The 25245-nt window shown below is 39.4% G+C and overlaps 1 protein-coding gene across 1 annotated transcript in view; it reads right to left on the bottom strand.

The window, feature by feature from the left end:
• LOC115215786 (integrin alpha-8) overlaps window positions 1-25245 on the bottom strand; it is a 298509-nt gene that overhangs the window by 88664 nt on the left and 184600 nt on the right. The window contains exon 4 of the mRNA XM_029785085.2: window positions 7335-7455. Coding sequence (XP_029640945.1) covers window positions 7335-7455 — 121 coding nt within the window. The remainder of the gene's footprint in view (window positions 1-7334; window positions 7456-25245) is intronic.

Here is a 25245-nt window from a genome sequence, read left to right on the forward strand (position 1 = left end):
CGTGTGTTTATTGTTGGGAAGAGAAGCAAGGTTAATAAAGATGGAGATAAAGAGTTGAAGCTGTTGCTGTTGATGATGATGATGATGATGAGGATAAGATAAGGATAACAGAAGATACACCAGAAACTAAACTGTGGGAAGAGGGGGAGAGAGAGGGAGAAAGAGAGAAAGAGGGAGGGAGAAAAGTATACTGGTGTATGGATAATTCTCACCTAACTGCATGTTGGGAATGGAGGCAGGGTGGGTGGGGGGTACCGGCTGTGTGGGAAGGAAGGGAGAGAGAGAGGGAAAGAGAGAGAGAGAGAGTGAGAGAGAGAGAGAGAGATGGAAAAATGAAGAAGTGAAGGCGAAGAACAGCAAAAATAAAAGAAATTGTGAGAATATTTTTTAAAAAACCCAGAAAACTAGATAAATACTAAAAAATGGAGGAGGAAGAAGAAGAAGAAGAAGAAGAAGAAGAAGAGGACTATGAGAAAGAAGATGACAAAGAAGACAGAGAGAAGATGATAAAGAAGAAAAGAAAGAAAAAGAGAGAAAGTAAAACAATAAAGAGGAGAGAAGAGAAAACAGAAGAGGAGTATGTGTTTTAAATGAGTACCCAGGTGTAAACTGGGTACCCATTAAAAAGTAAGTGATTTCACATAAGAATTGTCCTTTTATTTGTTTTATATTCTGAGAAAGTAGGCAGAGTTTGGCCAAATGGTTAAGTTTACTTCTGAACCACCAGGTCTCAGGTTCAATCTCATTGTATGGCATCTCGAGCAAATGCCAGTTTCTGTAGTCTTGGTTTGACCCATATTTTATGAGTGAAATTGGGTTGATGGAAACTGTACAGAAGCCCATCAAGTGGATTGTAATTCAAAAAAGGACAGCCTTGTCATACACTGTGTCCTGCTGATTCTGCCTTAGAATTATGCTAAAGGTATGGTCTGTGGAATACTCAGCCATTTATATATGTTAACTCAGTAGTTCAAATAACTGAATCCTCATCACTGAACAACAGAACCATGACCACCACCACCATCACCATTCTAAATTATTGAGATTCTACCAAAGACATTTATTTTTTTCATGAGGTGTGCTTAGAGAAAAATCAAGGTAGTGATTGGTATCTTCTTTCACTTGTTTGAGTCATTAGACTCTGGCCATGCTGGGGCACAGCCTCGAACAGTTTAGTTGATGAAATTGCCTCTAGTGAATACGTTTAAAGTCTGGTACTTATTTTATCAGTCTCCTTTGCCCAACTGCTAAGTTATGGGGATGTAAACAAACCAATAGTTTTTCAAGCATTGGTTACACACACACACGACATGCTTCCCCACAGTTTCCATCTGCCCAATCCACTGACAAGGCATTGCTCAGTCAGAGGTTATAGTAGAAGATACTTGCCCAAGATACTGCACAGTGGGACTGAACCCAAAACCACACAGCTGCAAAGCAAGCTTCTTCATCACACAGCCATACCTGGACCTACATATACAATCACTTTCTTCTAAGTGTTGTACAACATGCACATTTGCACATGTATACGCATACATGACTGATGCAAATTCTCCTCATATTAATACGCACACAAGGACATATTCACACAAAGCCATTTACATTTACACACACATCGAAATCAAATTCGATGACTGGCATCTGTGCTAGTGGAGCGCTAAGAGCACCATCCGAGCGTGATCGCTGCCAGGGCAGCAAACTGGCTTCCGTGCTGGCGGCATGTAAAAAGCACCATTCGAGCATGATCGTTACCAGTGTCGCCTTACTGGTGCCAGTGGCACATGAAAATACATTCAAGTGAAGTCGTTGCCAGTGCTGCTCGACTGGCTCCTGTGCAGGTGGGACGTAAAAAACACCATTTGAGCATGGCCGTTGCCAGTACCGTCTGGTTGGCCCTTGTGCCAGTGGCATGTAAAAGCACCCTTTACACTCATGGAGTGGTTGACGTTAGGAAGGGCATCCAGCTGTAGAAACTCTGCCAGATCAGACTGGAGCCTGGTGCAGCCATCTGGTTCGCCAGACCTCAGTCAAATCGTCCAACCCATGCTAGCATGGAAAGCGGACGTTAAACGATGATGATGACACACACACACAGGTGAAGGCATGGCTATGTGGTCTAGAAACTTGCTCCCTATCCTTGTGCAAGTGTTTTCTCTTAAAGCCCCAGGCAAACCAAAACCATGTGATTGGATCTGGTAGAGAGAAACTGAAAGAAACCCTCTCTCTCTCCCTCTCTACCCCTGATGAATTTTGAAAACTATGGATAACATGACATCCCAAGTTTTAAAAGGATTAGTTTTGAGATGAAGTCCAACAAATTGTACATGGGAAATGAGTGACATGCACATACGTTGTTACATTGTGTGTTCAGGACACTGGACAAAATGCTGCTAAGCATCTTTACCACTCTGAGAACAAATACCACCAAGGTCCACTTCATCTTTCATTGTTTTGGAGCACCAGGGTGGGGTCGATGTAACTGACTTACCCGCTTTCACTGAAGTTGCTGGCCTTGTGCCAAAATTTGAAACCAATATTAATATTTATGTTGATAAAGTGTTTCCCATGTTGTAATGAAACAAGTGTAACTACAGAATTAAAAATAATACCGCAAATTCTAGTCTTTCTTTTGATATTAAACAAAAAAAAGAAATGGCACTCCATTGGTTACTAAGATGAAGGTTCCAGCTGGTCTGATCAACAGAACAGCCTGCTTGTGAGATTAACATGCAAATGGCTGAATATTCCACAGACACACATACCCTTAACATAGTTCTCAGGGAGGTCCAGTTTGACCCAGGATATGATAAGGCTGGCCCCTTGAATTACATGTACAACTCACTTTTGCCAGCCGAGTGGAATGGAACAACATGAAATGAAGTGTCTTGCTCAAGGACACAACACACCACCAGGAGTTGAACTCATGACCTTACGATCGTGAGTTAAATACCCTAACCACTAAGACATGCGCCTTCACTAATGTGTGTGTGTGTGTGCATGTGGGCAAATGTTTCTGTGTAGCTTTGTGTTGACATCAAGTCATCCTCCTCCTCATCGTTTAATGTCTGCTTTCCATGCTAGCATGGGTGGAGGTTGTAAATGAGTATCCCCATCATACAAGCGGTGTCCATTTCCAGTCTTCCATGGAAGACATGTCTGGCCATTGGGGAAATATTAGCTTAACTGGTAACAGGTGAGGGTTGGTAACAGGAAAGGCATCCAGCCCAGCTATAGAAAAAATCTACTTCAAAGAATTTCGTCTGAACCAGGGCAGCCGTGGGGAAAGTGGACATCAGAACAATGCTGCTGTTGCCGATAGTGGTGATGATGATGATGATGATGATGATGGTGATGATGATGATGATGGTGATGGTGATGATGATGGTAATGGTGATGGTGATGATGATGATGGTGATGATGGTGATGGTGATGATGATGATGATGATAGTAGCTCAGTTGTTGGAGGGAATTGTGATTACATAAAGTTTGAAGCAAAAGAGTTTATGAGAAAGAAATCAAACAAGAAGTGGGAGAGATACAAAGAGGAAAATATGAAGTAACTGGGTGGGTGGGGTCTAAGATGGCAGGGGTGGGGTACTGGTTAAAGGGGGGAGAGAAGGGAATAAGAATTGTGTTTGAAGTAATGGGGATGGTGGGGAGAGTTTTTGTGACAAGGGGCAGTGATGGTGGTTGTGAAGGTGGTGGTGGTGATGGAAGGCGATGATGATAGTGGTGATGGTGGTGGTAATGATGAGGGAAGCTGTTTAACCCCAGGTCGGCTCTGATAAAGCAGACCTATGTTGAAAGGCATTTCAGCCATGGCCATCATGTCTTTTTCTATGTACAGAGAAACCTCAGATCACATTAACTAACGTGTTTTTTTTTTGTCTTGAAAGGAGGGAGATATGACTGTTACTTCTAGCAGGTTGAACAGCCTTGTAGTGGCTCCTGCGTTAATGATGATGATGATGGTGGTGGTGGTGGTGGTGGTGGTAATAGTGGCAATGATGTTGGAGATGGTGGCAGCAGTGGCAGTGGTAGCCATAGTAACAGCAGTGGAGGTGGTGGGGATGTTGAAAAGGGGGTGGGGTGGGGTGGCAGAAGGTGGTGGTGATAGGAAGAGTGAGGGAATGAAGGAAGTAGCAGTGGCTGTGCTGGTGGTGGTGGTAGTGGCGATGGTGCCTGCGACCCCACCCAACCACTGATGCTGGTAGACAGGGTAGAGGGGAAGCAGGTGGGAGTAGTGGGAGATGATGGACATCAAGTGGTGGCGGGGTAGTGGTGGTAGACTCTAATACACTTTATCTAAAGTGAGTGTGTATGTATATATATATATATATATATATATATATATATATATATATATATACATACATACACACTTTATCTATATATTCAGATTTGTTCTGGCTGACAGACAGAGATGCAGATATAAGCAGGATGTCTGTCAGTGTATAGATCTGGGGGTATATATATATATATATATATATATATATATATATAGCTAGGTGTATATATATATATGTATGTGTGTGTAAATGTATATAGCTAGATATAAATGTCTGTATACGTGTGTTTAAAGTATGCAGCTGTGTATGTATATGTAAATGCATGTAGCCATGTATGTACATGTATGTCTAAATGTACGGATATGGATGTGTAGATGTATAGAGCTGGCTATGTCTATAAACGAGGGAAAGAGAAGATGGAATTCACATTGGTCGTTTGTTAATCACAACAATCGTTTCAAGCCCGCTTCTTGCATTGGTCTCTTGCTGGTGGGATTCTGGGCAACTGGTTGTGGTGCACCCTTCGGTGCATATGTGACTCATCAGGTGATATCATCATCATCATCACCACCACCACCACCACCACCACACCACCACCACCACCACCACCACCACCACCACCACCACCACCACCACCACCACTACCACCCATCTACTCGCAATGCCAGAGGGCGCACACTCTCCTACCCTGATGTAATCTCCAGGGATATAGGCATCCAGCAACAGGACCTCCGTAATGCCATGAAGGACCGTGAAGTCTGGCGTAGCATGGTAAATTCCATTGTCTCGACCATGGTCAAACAATGATGATGATGATGACCACCACCACCACCACCACCACCACCATCATCATCATTTTAACATTCACTTTGCCACACTTGCAGGGGTCAGAATTAATTTGTTGAGGCAGATTTCCCAGGGTCAGATGCTCTTCCCGTTGCCAACCCTCACCTGTTTCCAAGAAGCCAATATTTCTCCATGGACAGACATGTTTTTTTTACAGAAGGTCAGAAATGGATAACACCACTTGTATGACAGCGACACTCACTTAGAACAATCAAATGATGTCAAGACAAGGAGACACACAAACAGATACATTTATATACCTAAACACACACACACACAGAGACAATGGGCTTCTTTCAGTTTTCACCTACCAAACCAACTCACAAGGATTTGGCCAGCCTTTTGCTGTTACAGAAGACACAGGGCTGTGCATTGGAACAGAACTCAGGACAGCAGAGTTGGGAAACCAGTTTCTCAAAAAGATAAAAAGAAAAACAGTGATATCTCAGTATGAAAAGGTATTTAGAGATTTTGGGGTAAAATAATTTGTTGGCTTAGATACAAAGAAACGATCTGGAGAGAATGTCTAGGATTAACAACAGAAATTGTGAAGATTTCACTTTGTTAGGACTCATCAACCCCAATGCATTCAAGAGAATATGATTTATGGCCAAACAGTTTAGATAAAATGATTTGGTTTATCTCAAGGAATATCTCTCTCTCTCTCTCTCTCCATGTCTGCCTGACTGTCTACCCCCCCCCCCCAATCACCTATCAATAAAGCTCAACATGAGAATCTAAACCAGCAACAAAACATCTGTTGTCGATTTCTTGCACTGCTACAAACAACAGTTTATATTCAACAATCTTATTTTCACAGGATTGTTTAGAATACAGAACAGACATTTAGTAATTATTACCTAACAGTTGCAATAAGTTTGTGACAATTTGGCTGGATGCAAAGTCTGGCTGTGTAGTTGAGAAGTTCACTTCTCAAACCTGTGGATTCTGGTTCAGTCCCTCCTATGCACTGTAGCTTGGGCAAGTGTCTTCTAACATAATCCACAATCAACAAAAGCTCAGAATGGGTTTGGTTGACAGGAACAAACAAAAGAGAACTTCATATCATCACCCTCATAATCATTTAATATCAACAGCTGCAGGATGAAGGCCTCAACATTCCATTACCAGCTTATTATGTTGCTTGTTAGAGGCTTACCTGACCATGTTGGTCAATTATATGTTGGACGAGGTGCAGCCTTTGTCATGTCCTTAGCACAAGTCATTGGCATCAAGGCAGAGTTTTAGCTCAGCATGCAAAGTATTGAAATAGTTTCCCTAGAACCTCTCATCCATTCCTCTAAACAGTCTGCTAATCCAACACCCACTGGTGTTGGTTTGTTTATGTCCCCATAACTTAGCAGTTCAGAAAAAAGAGACTGCTAGAATAAGGGCCAGACTTTAAAAAAAAAAGGAATTTGTGCCAATGCTGAGGTGATGCAGCATGGCCACAGTCCAATGAGTGAAAGAAGTAAATGATAAGGAAGTCATAATAGAAGAGCATTGGGATATGAATGCCAGCATGGATGTGCCACACGTCTTGTTGTCATGTCATCTGAGCCACTGACCATATTCAGTTCTTCTGCCTCGTCTACCATTTCAATCTTTGCGCACTTAAAGGGGTGCACATCCTCCCTACAGCAATCCTTTTGAGATTGCTAATATCCTCTACTTCGGTTTACTCATCAGGTATTGTGGGGTGGCCATTCAGGTGCACCACTGACTTCTGTGACCCATAAGTGAGAGCTGTGAAGTAGTTGCAGACCAGTGCTTCTGTCCATGTCTCAGAAAGTTCACACACACACATGATGGGCTTCCACATAATTTCCATCAACCAAATTCACTCTCAAGGTAGTGGCTGACTTAAGGCTATAGTAGATGACACTTGCCCAGGTTGCCATGCTGTGGGACTGAGCTTGAAACCCTGTGAGCCTGTGACTCACCCACACAGTCATGGCAAACTTTAAATTGGAAAACTGCAAAAAAAAAAAGATCTCTAAACCAAGACAACCTTTTAAAAAAGCCAATGTTTTTATAATAAAGAAACAAAAAAGTACCAATGTACATGTTTATCATTGCCATAATGACTCTCCCTGAAACACAACAAAATCTGTTTCAACCCACAAGTTCATCTCAAGAATTTTGCAAACCAAAAATCCAAAAAGGAAAGATAATAATTGAAGGAAAGAGTCAACTTACTGCCTTTTTTACATGGTGCATACGTTTCATACATCCGTGAGGAAGGCTTTTTCACAATACATCGACCGATTGGCTCCCGTTTGTCTCTTCCAAAGAAATACATGTAGCGGGGAGCACAAGCCTGGAAGAGAAATCACATTGGGGGTTAGTAATTAAGTTTTTTTTTTTATTAATTGATTGTGATTCAGAGAAGAAAAGTCAAGAATTAGATTTGTTGTTGGTGTTAGACATTACAAGACAATACCATTATTCCTACATTTCTTAACGACATGGTTTTGGTTTCAGTCACACTGAGTAGTTCTTTGGACAAGCATCTTCTACAATGTCCAGGGACAGATTAAGACCAACAGACGCCCAGAGCACTTAAAAGATCCTAGTGCCCCCACCTACATGTAATTCAAAATATAAACAATAAAAAAGAGATAAAATGCATTATTTTTCAAAATGAAACAAAACTGGAAAATACGGCTAGCCAGTTCCCAGTCGAACAGTCTGACCCATGCCAGCATGGAAAGCAGATGTTAAAGGATGATGATGACTTCCAATCTATTTATATTTGAAACATTCCTTCCTACTTTTTTAAATTGCAGATCCTCACTGTAACACCATGAACATTTCAAGATTATATTTCCGATCTTATAAACGCTTTCAAGTATTATTCTATTATTTTAATAAGTTTGAAGTGATTTCTTTTGTGCTGTAAACCATTTACTATTATATTTCTGTGGTGCCCTAAGCACATGTTTATCTTATTTAATGGTTAATCCAACACTAACTATAACCCTGGGCCAACCACAGCATTGTGAGTGGATTTGATAGAAGGAAATGGAAAGAAGAATGTTGTATATGTGTTTGTATATACATGTGCTAGAATTAGTGTGTGTGTGTGTGTGTGTGTGTTTCCTGTTTCCCTGTCCTGACACCCCATGACAGTTGTAAGCAAGTGTTAGCCTCATGCAAACATTTTCAGTCTTCTTTCAATTCCAGTTCCCCATGAAAAACATGTCTTATCATGGGGGAAATATTTCTTTACTTGGAAATAGGTGAAGGTTGGAGACAGGAAGGGCATCCCAGCCACAGAAAATTCAACCCAACAAATGCTATATGCCCTATTATTAGACTATTTTCCTTAGTCATCGCATAGTGAACGCCATAAGCTTTAAGCTTATATAAAAATACCATCATTAGTATTATTTACAGGATTATAAAATACAGCACCGTATAATAAAGCCATTTGCACCGAAAGCATATATATATATATATATATATATATATTTATATATATATATGCTTATTATAACCTCAGGCCGACCAAAACCTTGTGAGTGGATTTCGTACTCGGAAACTGAAAGAAGACTGTCGTATATATATGTGTATGTGTGTGTCTTGTGTTTGTACCCCCACCATTGCTTGACAACTGATGTTGCTGTGTTTACATTCCTGTAACTTAGCAGTTTGGTAAAAGACACTGACAGAACGAGTACTAGGCTTACAAAGAATAAATCCTGTGGTTGATTTCTTCAACCAACGGTGGTGCTCCAGCATGGCTGCAGTCACATGACTGAAACAAGTAAAACAATAAAAATCTATGCCATTTTAATTTTGGGCAAGGCCAGGTATCTCTGCTAGTATAAATATGCATACATATATACATATATATGCATATATATATATATCATCATCATCATCGTTTAACGTCCGCTTTCCATGCTAGCATGGGTTATATATATATACATATACATTATATATAAACTAATACACTTGCTTCGTCTTTTATTTTTCTATAAATTTCATCTATATATATTACTCTTTACCCTTTTACTTATTTCAGTCATTTGACTGCGGCCATGCTGGAGCACTGCCTTTAGTTGAGCAAATTGACCCTAAGACTTACTCTTAGTAAGCCTAGTACTTATTCTATCGGTCTCTTTTGGCAAACCGCTAAGTTACGGGGACGTAAACACACCAGCATCAGTTGTCAAGCGATGTTGGAGGGACAAACACAGACACACAAACATATACATACACATACATATATATATATACATATATACGACGGGCTTCTTTCAGTTTCCATCTACCAAATCCACTCACAAGGCTTTGGTCGGCCTGACGCTATAGTAGAAGACACTTGCCCAAAGTGCCACGCAGTGGACTGAACCCGGAACCATATGGTTGGGAAGCAAGCTACTTACCACTCAACCACTCCTACGCCTATATATATATATTATATTAAATTAGAGATAAATTTAATATAATACAATATAATATACTATAAAATTGGATTTAATCCCAAATCCAATTTTTCCCTGTAAGTTTGGATTTATTCCCTAATATTATTATTATTATTATATATATATATATATAAGGTCGTTCAAATTTTCTCAACTGATCAATAGATTAATTATTGAGGAAACCTATCAGTAATGAACCTATAATGACCACTGGAAACAGCTGTAAGCCAAATTTACTCCAATAAAGAAAAAACATGTAGAAAGGTCGGACACATGATGATGATGATGTTGTGTGTGTGTGTTTGTGTTTGCCACACACGTTCATATGTTTCTCATTTCCAACTTCCTGCTCATGTCATATTTCTTAACAAACATGGAAATTTATAGAAGTCAGACTAACTTTGGAACATTACAACTTGGAGTGTTATTAATGCCATCACTTGAAGAGCAGTGAGGGAACAAAATGGGATACTTTAGAAATAAAACAAAAATAAAATACGGAAAACACTACTGAAAGAAACAAAACCTTCATTGTATTGTATTTTTTCTTTTGTTAGTAGAAGAATGAGGTAGTTTTCCCTTATTTTTTTTCTTGTATGTGTTTTTATATTTCTGAAAGCTAAAATATGTTTCCATTTTACATTTGTAACTTCGCCATAGAAGCAATAAATTTCAGAGTCCCTTCCTTCCTCTCTCTGTGTGTGTGTGTGTTGTATGTATATATGTGTGTTTGTATACATATATATTATGTGTGTACGTGCTAGCATGTGTGTGTGTATGTATATATATATATATATATATATACATATATACACACACATATATTGTTTTTGAAATATTTTCTTGTATTCCTTTGGGCTGTTCTTACCATTCCTTAATGCAGACTCCACTCCATCCTCTCAAAATAAATGAAAGAGATATTACAAAAATAAAACAAAAAATGGTAGGGAGAGGAGAGACAGACAGACAGACAAGAATCAACAACAACAACAATAAAAGACCAAATGGAACAACAACAGCAAAACAAAACCCCAAAAAAACAGCAAAATGTGATAAAATTCTTCAGATGTGTGAAGATGAAGATTTCAACCTCATTGCCAACTGTTTCCTTCTGAAATTCTCTCTGATATCCAAGGTTTGTTTCCAATTACACTTCCAAGGAATATCTTCATATTTTGTCCCCACCCCCACCCCCACCCCATGCCAACTTCTGAAGAACTTAAAGATTTCTCTTTTGTCTTGGTTCCTATTTGCAGACATTTACTTTATTAATTCTTGTTTTTTTTTATGTTTACATTTATATTTTTTTTATTTCTTACTTATTTCAGTCATTCGACTGAGGCCATGCTGGGGCACTATTTTGAAGAATTTTTAGTTGAATGAATTAACTCCAGTACTTAGGTTTTTAAGATTGGCGCTTATTCTGTCAGTCTCTTTTGCTGAACTTTAAGTTACAGGGATGTAAACACACCAACACCAGTTGTCAAGTGGTGGTGGGGACAAGCACAGACACAAAAACATGCATGCACACACACACATGAGGACACACATATATGTACAATGGGCTTCTTTCAGTTTCTGTCTACCAAATCCACTGACAAGGCTTTGGTCAGTCCAAGGCTATGGTAGAAGACACTGGCCCAAGGTGCTACGCAGTGGGACTGAACCCAGAACTGTGTGATTGGGATGCAAGCTTCTTACCACTTAGCCACCCCTGCGCCTATACAAAATAGTGGCCAGCAAGCTGCTACAGAGAATCGAACCCTGGACCTCTCAAATTCTAGCTGAGCACTCTGTATCATTAAGCTAAGTGACTCCTGATTATGTTTATGCTTATATTTTTCACTTGTTTGCAGTGTTGGGACAGGGTGGAGTGAAGTGAGGTTGGGGTAGGCTGGTGTGATTCTATTAAATGCAAAAACCATTTATTTCTAATTAGTTATTATTGTTATTATTATTATTATTATTATTATGGTCACTGCCTGGAATTGAACTCGGATTCTTATTGTGTTCAGGGAAATGGAAGTTGTTTGATAGAAAGTGGTGCACAAGAGTCAGAACAAATTTGTTCTGAATTGTAAAAATATGACTGGTACTCTGATGACTGTTCCAGTTGATCAATGGAACAGCCTGCTTGTGAAATTAATGTGCAAGTGGCTGAGTACTCCACAGACATGCGTATGCTTAATATAGTTCTCAGGGAGATTCAATGTGACACTGGCCTTTTGATTTACGGGTACAACTCGTTGTTGCCAGCTGAGTGGATTGGAGTAATGTGAAATAAAGTGTCTTGCTCAAGGACACAACGTGTCACTGGAAATTGAACTCACGACCTTGTGATTGTGAATCAAATACCCTAACCGCTAAGCCACATACCTTCACAAAATATAATTAAACGAGCACTCAAAAAATAGGTATCAAAAAATACCTTAGGAATGAGAACTTAGGTTCGAAATTTTCCAAGAGGCCCAAGATGCCACGCAGTGGAACTGAACCTGGAATCATGTGTTTGGAAAGCAAGCCTCTTACCACACAGCCATGCCTGCACCCATATATGTATAAACATATATTCATACACACACACACATCTTAATCATGTTACTGAATTAAAACATTACATAATTTCTATATTTTTCATTCTGTATTTTCTGTGCTTCATACACACACACACACACACACACACCACACACACACACACACATGCACACATCAAGCCTTAATCGTGTTTATCTACCTCACTATCTCTATATCAGATTGATTTGAATTTCTCTTATAGCTAATCTTGACGTTGTGGGCCTCACTCACCCTGGATGAAAAATTGGACTTTAAGCTCAGATTCACTCGAGCACTACCATGTGTTTACTATACTAAGCTAATCTAGCTTTTAAGTTGTATGTGTGAGTGTGTGTATTGACAGACAAACAGACAGATATTGTGCATTAGTATGGGTACAGCTTGCAGATAGTTTCCTGATGCCTCCCTAATATATTTGCATGGTATTTCCACCTATTTACATAGCATGCAGTCATTTTGTAAAATACTGTTAACATTTATCAAACCATGTTCCACAATCCAATTACAAACCGCTAATTATGCCTCACACCATTATTGTGTGATTAACATCATTAGACAGAGTAATAATGGGTTTAGATAATGTAAATAAACCACTGCCATTACTTATTCAGAGATGTTATCTACACAAAAAAAAAGAACATTAGTTACAATATTTCTCCTAAGTTAAATTTCAAAAGTTTGCTCCTTGTGTCTTAGAAAACAAAGGCTGTGTTTTTCTTTAACCAACCACTTTGAACCCTTGAGATGAGCTCCTTGTTATTCACTGTTTTAATGTCCTTTTTGTCCATGCTTGCATGGGTCAGACAGAATTCAATGAGGCAAATTGCTTTAATGCTCAACCCTCTCCTGTCTCCAACAAAGTAATATTTCCCCCATGGCTGCACATGATTTCATGGAAGATTGGACAGAAACAACACTGCTTGTATGACAGGGATGCTTACTTACAACTTTGTGTGATGCCAAGACAATGAAACTCCAACATACATAAATACACACATGCATGTACACACACATCATGACCATTGCTTTAACATTCCATGCCATCATGGGAGTGCCATAATCTCAGGAGCAAACAAAAGACCAATGATCCCCAAATTATCCAACATCAATCCCTGCACGTCCAGTTTTATATCAGAGTGACCTTCTCCTAGAGACATACTTTAACAAAAGCTAAGGGGTGTCTCACTCCCAGTGGTCTTCAAGCATGCTGGACACCTATCCAGAATTTTTGAGAGCCTGTGTTAAAGGTTCATCCATGCTTTTGACTGGTCTTGTTTTAAGTCCTGCTGGGTTTCTAGCAACCCTCCTCAAAAGGCAAGCATTCTGAAAGTGCCAGTTTAGTTGGCAGCAACCTGACCATGCAACAGGTTGTGCATGTGTGCATGCATACATATACATACATGTTGATGGGCTATTTTTTGTTTCTGTCTACCAAATCCTCTGACAAGGTTTTGGTCAGTCCAGAGCTATGATAGAAGATGCTTGCCATGTAGTGGACTAAACACGAAACTGTATCATTTGGAAGTGAACTTCTTAACCATATAACCAAGTGTGTGCCCAGGCCATGCCTGCATCTAGTATCTCTGCTGGATTTACCATGTCTTCATAATGTAGAACTAACAGAAAATAGTGCTGACCAGAACTAATCAACAGAATCTATGTCATTAAGCCTCTAACGAAATATTTTGGTGAAGTATGCTTAAGTGCTAGATTTTTTTTTCATGTTTATTAAACATTTTTTTTACCAAATTTTTTCAAATCAATATCAAGGTACATCTTCGACACTGGGAAATCCAATAATTTGTTGCTTGGTGAGAATCAAATAATTATGAAATGTTTATGCAGTGAGGAAAAGATAGCATTAACCCAATGAGTAATATCATTTCAATCATGATAAATATGGGAAATAACTCTAGACATGTTTCTAACTTATATGACCTCCTCAGTGAAACATCTTTTACAGTAATTCTCAAAGTAGTGATGACTGTGTGGATGTATAATAATGCTTATGATCAGTTTAAAAAAATTAGAATATTTACTTGCATAAGTTGCTACAACTAATTACTTAGGGACTCCATTCATATGAAAAATAAGAGCTAAGTTTGTCTAAGTGTATTTAATCATTAAAATTCTAATTAAAAGTACTTGCATGGTCAGGAAAACACATTACTGAAAGGATTAAAAATAATACCAGTCATTGAGCTAAATTTGTGTTTTCCCTCACTCAATTAATACATTAACACTAATTAAGTAATGAGTTTAAATAATCTTCGCTAAGTAAATATTTATTGTTGGCTTTAATAGTTGTGAGTTTATAATTACAATGCTATGATTAAATAATTATAACTTTATAATTATAACATCATAATTATATGATGCATAATTTCTATAAAACATTACACATGCACACACACACACACACGTATATAAACATGCACATAGCAATCTCTCTCTCTCCCTCTCTTTCTCTTTCTCCTTCTCTTTCTCTCTCTCACCCTATCTCTCTCTGCCTCTCTGTATGTCATATATATATCACATAGAAAGATATATTTTTATCTTTTACTTTTCTCTGTCATTAGACTGTGGCCATGCTGGAGCAACGGCTTGAAGAATATTTTAGTCACATGAATCAACCCCAATACTTTTTTTTTTTTGAAGTCTAGTACTTATTCTACTCATCTCTTTTGCCAGGCTGCTAAGTTACAGGAACATAAACACACCAACACCAGCTGTGAAGTGGTGGTGAGGATCAAACATAGATACATGCACACACATACATATATAATATATATATATATATATATATATATATATATATATAGAGAGAGAGAGAGAGAGAGATACATATATATATAGATATACATACATACATACATACATACATACATACATACATACATACATACATACTACATATATATATATATTATATATATATATATATATATATATACAGAAGGTGCGTGGCTTAGTGGTTAGGGCATTCGACTCACATTTGTAAGATCGTAAGTTCAATTCTCAGCAATGTGTTGTGCTCCTTGAGCAAGACACTTTATTTCACATTGCTCCAGTCCACTCAGCTGGCAAAAATGAAAAGTACCTCTATTTCAAAAAGGCCAGCCTTGTCACACACTGTGTCATGCTGAATCTCCCTGAGAACTGCATTAAGGGTACACGTGTCTGTGGAGTTCTCAGCCACTTGCACATTAATTACATGAGCAAGCTGTTCTGTTGATCAGATCAGCTGGGACCCTTATTGTTGTAACTGACGGAGTGCTCATCGATATAAATATAAATATATATATATATATATATATAAGCAATAATATCGTGAAGTATTTTGCCACTTAAATGTGGCTAACCCCTAAGGGTGGATGTTACTGTAGCTTGTAGCTCCAGGAGGACACCTCCTCCAGCTGGCTATTGAAACAACTTTCTGTGCCCTATCAGTATTTGCAAAGGGAAGCCATCCTTCCCGTCTTCAACCTGACATGGACTCAAGTTTCTGGGTATTGACCCGTCATCAGTGTGTGACAATCACAAGTTGTCGATGAAAAGTAGGCCTCCTTTTGCAAATATAAATCCTTTTTCCAGTGACGAAAAGTCACTGATATCGAAAAAGTGTAAACAAGCAATAATATTATAATATTATTGCTTGTTTACACTTCATCTGGTGGCTTGGGGAAATTTCGAACCAAGGTTCTCATTGTAAAGGTATTTTTCAATGTTATTATTATTATTATTATTATTATTATTATTATTATTATTATTATTCTGAACTCAGAATCTTGGGGTTAGTAGCCTGTACTCTTAACCACTACACCATATGTCCATATATATATATATATATATATATATATATATATATATATGTATATATATATATATATATATAATATATATATATATATATGTAATGCACAAAACAAAGTGTGATGATATAACATAATGACTGAGAAAATTTACCCAGGGACACTATCAGCATGGAAAATAATTAGTAAAGCCAGCACTGGTGTACTGAATGCAACAAGCAAGACATATAAACAGCGTGATTGGGGGACCTTGTGCTGTGTAGGCTATATTGGGGGCTGAATGAAACCCATCTGGGTTAAAATAACAGCCACATCAGTCTAATCTCAGCAGGGGTTATAATCCCAGATCTGCTCAACAACCAGGCTACTAATGCACTGTTATGTGTAATTCATTAACTAATTATATGGTTTCAATTAATTACTAATTAAACATCTGTTCTGATAAGTAATATACTAGTAATATTTGGTTAAGTAATTTTTGCTTTTATGAAGCATATATTATACATTAGTTGCAGACATGGCTGTGTGGTAAAGAAGTTTGTTTCTCAATCACATGGTTGTGGGTTCAGTCCTACAGCTGTGCATGGAATCTTGGGTAAGTGTTTTCTCTTATAGACTTGGGCTAATCTACTCCCTGTGACTTGATTTGGTGACTGGAAACTAAAGGAAGACTGTTGTGTGTGAGATAGATAGATACAGAGGGAGAGAGAGAGAATGCATGTATGAGAGTATGCATGTGAGAGAAAAAGAGAGAGAGAGAGTGTGTGTGTGTGTGTGAGAGAGAGAGAGAGAGAGTGTATGTGTGCTCTTGACATTATGCAATAGTCATACAAGTGTCCTTCATTTCCCATCTTCTGCGTCTGGACATTGGAAAATATTACCTTGCTTAGAAACAAGTGAGGGTTGGTGACAGGAAGAGCATCTACTGTAGAAAATCTGCCTCAATAAACTTTATTCAACCCAAGCTAGCTTGGGAAAACGGACATTAAAGCAATGGGGACGATGATGATGATAATGAAGGTGGTGCCAACACTAAATAACAGTGATGAATAAAACCAGGTTATATACTTAAAATTAAGGAAACAGAAAAAAAACAAATTTCAACCGTTTTTTTGTAGGACCCTCCTGTTTCAGCTTTACCCTCAGTAGCATCATAAATCCAGCACCGGAATATCTCTGTGGTGCTCCACTTTCTTTGGTGCCCTAAGCAAATGCTTATTCTATGCCATAGTTAATTCAAGCCTGCTTCCAAAGTTGATAAAGTACATACCAGTTGATAGAATAAGCCCCAAAATGGATATATTCAACTATAGTCTAGAATCTGGTGTACTTTGACAGGACACAGTACTACAGCATGGCCACAGTCCAATGAAGAAAACAAGTAAAAGAAATATAGAAAAACAAGCTAATTTATATCATCTACTGTTCCCTGCTTGCGTGTTCAGATGGATTTTGTTAAGGCAGGTCATTTTTATAGCTGGATGCCCTTCCTGCTAACCCTCACCTGCTTCAAAGCAAGATTTGTTCCTTCTTGAGCCATCCCTGGCTCATTGGGGCCGGTTTTTTGGCTTCCTTGGCATATAGATTCCCCACCTGGACGGGACGCCGGTCTGTTGCAGGTGAGCTGCAAGATGCAGGAGGAAAGAGTGAGAGAAAGTTGTGGCAAAAGAGTCAGCAGAACTTCGCCATTACCTTCTGCTGGAACCACGTGGAGCTTAGGTGTTTCGCTCATAAGCCCACATATTGCCCAGTCTGAGATTCGAACCCACGACCCCTCGACCACGAGTCCACTGCTCTAACCACTAGGCCATGTACCTCCACAAGGTAACATTTCCATATGGACAGCCATACTTTTTATGAGAGACAGGAAACAAACAAAACATTATTTGTATGATTGTAACTCGGTGACTTGTTGACAAGAATCATGCAATGTTGAGAGAAAAATACACAGGAGTGGATTTGGTAGAAAGAAACTGAAAGAAGCCCATCGTATGTGCATGTGTGTGAGTGCACGTCTGTATTTGTCCCAACCCTGCCACCACTCGAAAACTGGTGTTGGTGTGTTTACATCTCTGTCACTTAGCAATTTGGTAAAAGAGACCAATAGAATAAGGTACCAGGCTTAAAAAAAATTTCTGGGGTTGATTCATTCAACTAAAATTTCTTCAAGGCAGTGCTCCAGCATGGCCACAGTCCAATGACTGAAACAAGTAAAAGATAAAAGACAAAATGTTTATATATACATAATGGGCTTCGTTTAGTTTCCATCTACCAAATCTACTCTCAAAGCTTTAGCCAACCCCAGGCTAGAATAAGAAGGCATTTGTCCAAGATGCTGTGCAGTGGTATTGAACCCAAGACCACATGGTAGCGAAGCCAGCTTCTTAAGCACACAGCCATGCCTGAGCATCTCTTTCTGCTTACAGGAATTGATTTACGTTTTATGAATGGTTTTTAATCAATTAAAAGTTGGCAAAATAAATCCATCAGAACCTCGGAAGCAGAGGCAGAGGTGCTGGGGGTGATGAGGATGGGGGTGGGAGAGAGAGACAATTGGCATGGCGCCAGTTGAAAAGAAAAAAGGAAACACGACTGGATTGTATGTAAGAGTAAATGAAATTGTTATTTTAGAGTTGAAAGGATGGTTTTGTAATAACATTTTCAAGTTAGTAGCCATTGATTGTGAAATATAGAGTTGAACAGAGGAGGACGGGTGGCGGGTGGGGGGGGGGCGAATAAAGAGAGGAATTTTATGAGTTGAGAATGGAAATGTTGGGGGTGGGGGTGGAGGAGATTGGAAAGGAAGAGGAAGGAACTGGAATGGAGGAAGAGGAATAGGTAGACATGTACATAAATAGTTGAGGATAGATTTAGAAAAAGTGGAGAGGAAGGGTGTGTGGGCATGTGAGAAAAAGAGGGAGAGAGGGAGAGAGAGTGATGTATATGGGAGAAAAAGGAAGAGAATGTGGGTGAGAGAAAGAGAATGAGTAATGTATATGTGGGAGAAAAAGAGAGAGAATTTGTGTGTGTGTGCATGCGTGTGTGTGTGTGTGTGCATGCGTGTGTGTAAGAGAGATGGGTTTTGGAATGAGAGAGTAACATATGAGACTGTGAGAATCTGTGTGTAAGAATGAATGTGTGTATATGTGCGTATGTGTATGTGAGTCTGTGTGTGTGCGTATGTGAGTCTGTGTGTGTGTGTGTGTGTATGTGAGTCTGTGTATGTGTGTGTGTGCATGTGAGTCTGTGTGTGTGTGTGTGCATGTGAGTCTGTGTGTGTGTGTGCATGTGAGTCTGTGTGTGTGTGTGTATGTGTGTGTGAATAATAGAAAGACAGTGAGAAGAAGAGAAAGAGAAGCAAATAAAAGGCAGAAAGAGAAAAGAAAGAAAACGGAAAAGAATGGAAGAAAGAAACAAGGAAAAGAAAGAGAATCCAGTGACTGGAAATGGCTGAAGTCTAACTAAAAGAAGCCGAGATTAATGTGGAATTCCAGACACAAAAGATATCTGTGTGCATAGGTATGCGTGTGTAAGTGCGTTTGACTGTGTCTGTGTGTATATATGTGTGTATAAGTGAGTGTGTGTATCTATGCACCTATATTTCCTGCTTCGTACACAATCTCACCCAACGACAACCGCATCGGACCCTCCATCCTCCATCTTTCAAGTTTATGAGGAGAGTCTGTCATTTGAAACAGAATATATTCTCCAAGAATCATTCAGAGAATTGTTTCATTCAGTTCTTGTGATTCATTCCACTTACAGCTGGAATTGATTGGAATGTTGAGTGTTGGAGTGGGGAGAGGCAATGGAAGTATTAATGGTCAGCGTCAGGGTGGAAAGATTAGGGTATGAGGGGGGGTATTGTTTGGAGAGGGATTGTCCATGATTAAGAATAATTAACCTCCTTTCTTACCCCCCACCCATGTTAGGTTTGACTTTGCCTTTCACCCCTTGAGCCATCAATAGAATAAGTAGCAGTTAAGTAATGAAGTCAATGAACCCAATACATCATTATCATCATCATCATCGTTTAACGTTCGTTTTCCATGCTGGCATGGGTTGGACGGTTCGGCTGGGGGTCTGGGAAGCCAGGAGGCAGCACCAGGTTCCAATCTGATCTGGCAGTATTTCTACAGCTGGATGCCCTTTCTAATGCCAACCACTCTTTTACTAAAATTGTTGACCCTACTTTTGCCTATATCATACTGGGGCAAATTTTGCTTTTTAGTCCCCCAGGACCATGCACTCAACCCCATCCTTCCACTAAAACCCTTGACCCTGTTTTTGCCTATATCATGCAGGAGTAAACTTTGCTTTTCATCTTTCTGGGGTTGATCAAATTAGACAAATAAAACACTAGCACCATATTCTCAACCATATCCGTCCACAAAAATGATCAGCCCTGCTTTTGCCTTCAACATACAAAGCAAACTTTTGTCTTTCATCTTTCTAGGGTTGTTCAAAGAACACTACTAAAACACACGAGTAAAATCCCGGAACCACTGTACATGACTAAAGACCATTTACTTAAATTGTTAGCCCTGCCTTTGCCAATATCATTCAGGGGATAATTTTGCCTTTTATCTTTCCTGGACAGATCAAATAACATCAGTAAAACACTGGGATGAATATATTTGGTTATTTGTGACCTTGTTCCAAAATTGTGTGTGAGGTTAGTGGTGAACAAAAGTGACACCATTCTCTGGGAGATTCTCAATGCCAATGAGGAACTGAATGGCCTGGACCAGAAGAATTTCAACCTGGAGACTACGAACATTTTCCAGAAATCTCTGGCCTGGTGCTGTCACCAGAAGAATATTATGGCTTGGTATGAACTTTAAACGTATGGAAGTGCTGTCAACTTGGCCTTTTCGAGACATGTACAAAATGACAAAAACCATTCTGCATGCGTTTGTTCAATGTTCAAAAACTGCTGTCTTGTGGAAGAATGTCAAACAGCTGTTGTTACATGTGGAATGGATCTAGATGAGTCCATTGTCAGATGAGTCCATTGTGAGGATTGTCTCAACACCTTCTTTTCACTGGGAAGGCCAAGCAGTTTTCTTCTGCTCTTGTGGCTATGGTGAAAAAAATTGCTTGACATACAAGATTGAATGGACTGAGAGATGGACACTTTCCCCTTGGTCAAGCCCTCATCAATGTTTTCAAGTTCTACTCGGAAAGGAAGAAACAGGTGGAGAGGGAGATGTTGCTCTTTAGTAAATTTGCTGGAAAGTGGATGACATTGAGTGGAATGGCCCAAAAGAATGCACTTACTCTCAGCACGTACCTATAATCCTGGAATGACTACCCCTGGTAGTAAAGGTTCACCTGGATTTTCAAGTCCCTTGATTGGTCCTATATGATACATCGCATTGATAAAGTGGTGAGCTGGCAGAAATGTTAGCACGCCAGGCGAAAATGCTTAGCAGTATTTCTCCTGCTGCTATGTTCTGAGTTCAAATTCCGCTGAGGTCGACTTTGCCTTTCATTCTTTCAGGGTCAATAAATTAAGTACCACTTATGTATTCGACTTAATCCCTTTGTCTGTCCTTGTTTGTCCCCTCTATGTTTAGCCCCTCGTGGGCAATAAAGAAATATATATGATACATCGCATTCCATTACTCTTGTATGATGTTTGTTTGTTGTACTTGAGTTTTCATCATTGATCCTGTATTTCCTCTCAACCAACATTTTCATAATGTCTTCTTGTAATGTCTCCTTGTCAGTCACCCTTGTGGCAAACTTAGATGTTAAGGAGAGTTTTGCTAAATAATGGTTTCAAATTTTGGCACACGGCCAGCAACTTTGAGGAAGGAGATAACTTGTTAGTTAGTTAGTTAGTTAGTTAATTTTTTGGCTCAAAAAGCAAAAAACAAGGCCATGTAGGGGGACATGGAGTTATGTACAGGGTGGTATTCATGTAAAGAGTTCAGGCCACTTGTGGTCAAGGGAGACTTTGAACCGAGCGGTCGTCAGCATCTTCACCATCTCATCCAGCAGCTTATTCCAGGGATCTGCAACCCGGACGGAGAAAGCCCCTCTCCTTCGATTGAGATGAAATCGTTGCAGATAGAGCTTTTCGGAGTGATCCCGCAGCCGACGCTCTTGTTGCATCAACCCCACTGCTCAGCTGGTACTTATTCTATTAAAAGGTTAAAGGCAAAATGGACTTTGGTGGAATTTGAACTCAGAACGTAAAGGCAGACAAAATTCTGCTAAGCATTTTGCCCAACCTGCTAACGATCCTGCCAGCTCACTGCCTTAGTCTTGCAAAATATTAAAGGTGATAGGGGATCCAGCCAAATATAAAAATTCCAAGAAAAATTGGGTTCTAATCCTGAACTAATCAATAGGCGCAGGAGTGGCTGTGTGGTAAGTAGCTTGCTAACCAACCACATGGTTCCGGGTTCAGTCCCACTGCGTGGCACCTTGGGCAAGTGTCTTCTGCTATAGCCCCAGGCCGACCAATGCCTTTTGAGTGGATTTGGTAGACGGAAACTGAAAGAAGCCTGTCGTATATATGTATATATATATATATATATGTATGTGTGTGTGTGTCTGTGTGCCTGTGATTGTCCCCCTAGCATTGCTTGACAACCGATGCTGGTGTGTTTACGTCCCCGTCACTTAGCGGTTCGGCAAAAGACACCGATAGAATAAGTACTGGGCTTACAAAGAATAAGTCACGGTGTCGATTTGCTCGACTAAAGGCGGTGCTCCAGCATGGCTGCTGAAACAAGTAAAAGAGTAAAAACAAGTAAAAGAGTAAAAGAGTGGCTGATGTCATGTACTAAACATTTGTCTGCTATTTCTAGCAGATGGAGCAACCATGTGTAGGCTACCCTTGTTAGCTTGTTTAGTTCAGTGTTTTATGCAAAGGAGAGCAGTGGCTGATATGATTAAGTGTTAAATATCTGCAAATAACTCTTGAAAGATTAGACATTTTCATAAACAAAACCTGCTAAAGTGAGGCTTAATGGAGTCTGTACGTTGTTGTCTAGACAACAGAGACCATTTATTTATCGTCTTTTATTGTTTTCTATCTGAATACTACTTTACATGGTAAACTATGTTGTGGTGTCGGGGGAGGAGGAGGAGGGGGGAGGAAGAGGAGAAGAAGAATGAGGAAGAAAATGAAGAAGAAGAAGATGAAGAATGAGGAATAAGAAGAAGAATGAGGAATAAGAATAAGAATGAAGAAGGAGGGGGAGGAGGAGGAGGATGAAGGAGAAGAATGAGGAAGAAGAATGAAGAAGTAGAAGAAGAAGAAGAAGAATGAGGAATAAGAATAATAATAATAATAATAAGAAGAAGAAGATGAAGAATGAAGAAGAAGAAGATGATGAAGAAGAATGAAGAAGAAGAATGAAGAAGAAGAAGAAGCATGGGGAAGAAGAAGAAGAAGATGAAGAAGAAGAAGAATGAGGAAGAAGAAGGAGGAGGAATAAGAACACCAGCAGGAAGAACAATAACAAGCAAAAAATAAAACAAAGTGAAAGGCTAATACAAGAATAAAAACAAAGAATTCCTGAAAGAAATAAGAAAAAAGAAAAAGAAAAAGGAAAGGAATAAAAGAAATCGGAGTGGGCGGGGGGGGGGAAGAAATAGATTGAAATAAAAACAAGTTTTTATTCAAAGTTAAGTCATTATATTGTGAAAGAGAGTCTGCAGTTGTAGACTGTCTAATAGTCTGGCACCACCAGAAATTGTCCCCAGCTGGATGATGGCATTACAAAGACTCTACTGCAATCTTACATAAGAGATACGGTTTTATATAGGCCTCAATAAACCTATTTTGAAAGAATATGAAGCCTTGTGGGTGGATTTGGTAGACACAAACTGAAAGTAGCTCATTTTGTGTGTGTGTGTGTGAGGGTCAAGCATGGCTGTGTGGTAAGAAGTTTGCTTCCCAACTGTATGGTTCTGGGTTCAGTCCCATTGCGTGGTACCTTGAGCAAGTGCCTGATACAAAAGACTTGTGAGTAGATTTGGCAGATAGAAACTGAAAGAAGCTTGTTGTGTGTGTGTGTGTGTGTGTGTGTGTGCATGTGTGTTGGCACAGTGGCCTAGTGGTTAGGGTGTTGCATGCACAATTGCAAGATTGTGGTTTCAATTCTCAGACTGGCAGTGTGTTTTATTCTTGAGCAAAACCCTATATTCCCCACTGCTAGCTGCAAAAGGGTAACCTTGTGATGGACTGCCGTTCCATTCAAGGGGGTCGTTGGCCATCCTGCCTCACCAGCAGGATGGCATCGACTGAAAGCTAGAACTGACGATGTGCATTGTGACCACGGGTGTATATAACACCATCCAATAATCTGGTTGATACCGTTGTGTGTGTGTGTATGTGTGTGTCTTGTCTCAACATCATGTGACGATCGGAAGCAAGCATTACTGTCACCCAGGCAATGTTGGTTCCAGTCTTTTGTGAAGAACATTGCTTGGAAACAGGTGAGTGTTGGTCCCCCCACAAAAGGGATCCAGTTGTAGGAAATCTGCCAAAAAAATTCCATCCGACCCATGCAAGCATGAAAAAGCAGATGTTAAAACAATGGTGACGATGAACACTAATCTCACTTCTTTGGTTAGGAAACCCATTGAAACTGTGTGGAAGCCCTTTGTGTATGTGTCTGTATGTTTGTCCCCAGCCCCACTTGACAACTGGTGTTGGTTTGTTTACATCCCTGTCACTTAGAGCTTCAGCAAATGAGAACTGACAGAATAAGTACCAGACTTAAAGATAAATTCTGTTTGACTAAACCTTACAAAGTGGTGCCCCAGCATGGCCACAATCTAATGATTAAAACAAGAAAAAGATAAAGGATATGCCTATGAAGAAGACACCTAATGATGATCAGAAATCAATTAATTTAAAACATAATTAAATGTAATTATTGATTATATCCAATTATATGTAATCATTATTGTGCATCTTATTCTTAGATATATCTACATTAGCACCAGGCTGGATTTGAAGCCTGGGCATTATTTCGTGGGCATAAGGCCACAAATTTTGGAGAGAGTGTATATATAATTGCATAAACTCCAGCATGGAGCTGGTTCTTTTTATTTTGTGAGCCCAGTGTGTATGGGGGGTGGTGGTAGTGGTGGTGGTGGTGGTGGTTTATATGTAGAGAGATGAAACTAAACAACACAGTGCTTTACAGCAGATGCTCTGCCAACTCTGTCAGTAACCCGAATAGAAGATGTAACTATTTAAAATTCAGTCATCTTTAAAAGATGTGATAAATTTGTATTATATATATATATATATATAATATATAT

Source organism: Octopus sinensis, linkage group LG9, assembly GCF_006345805.1.
Source record: "Octopus sinensis linkage group LG9, ASM634580v1, whole genome shotgun sequence".
NCBI classification, from domain to species: Eukaryota; Metazoa; Mollusca; class Cephalopoda; order Octopoda; family Octopodidae; genus Octopus; species Octopus sinensis.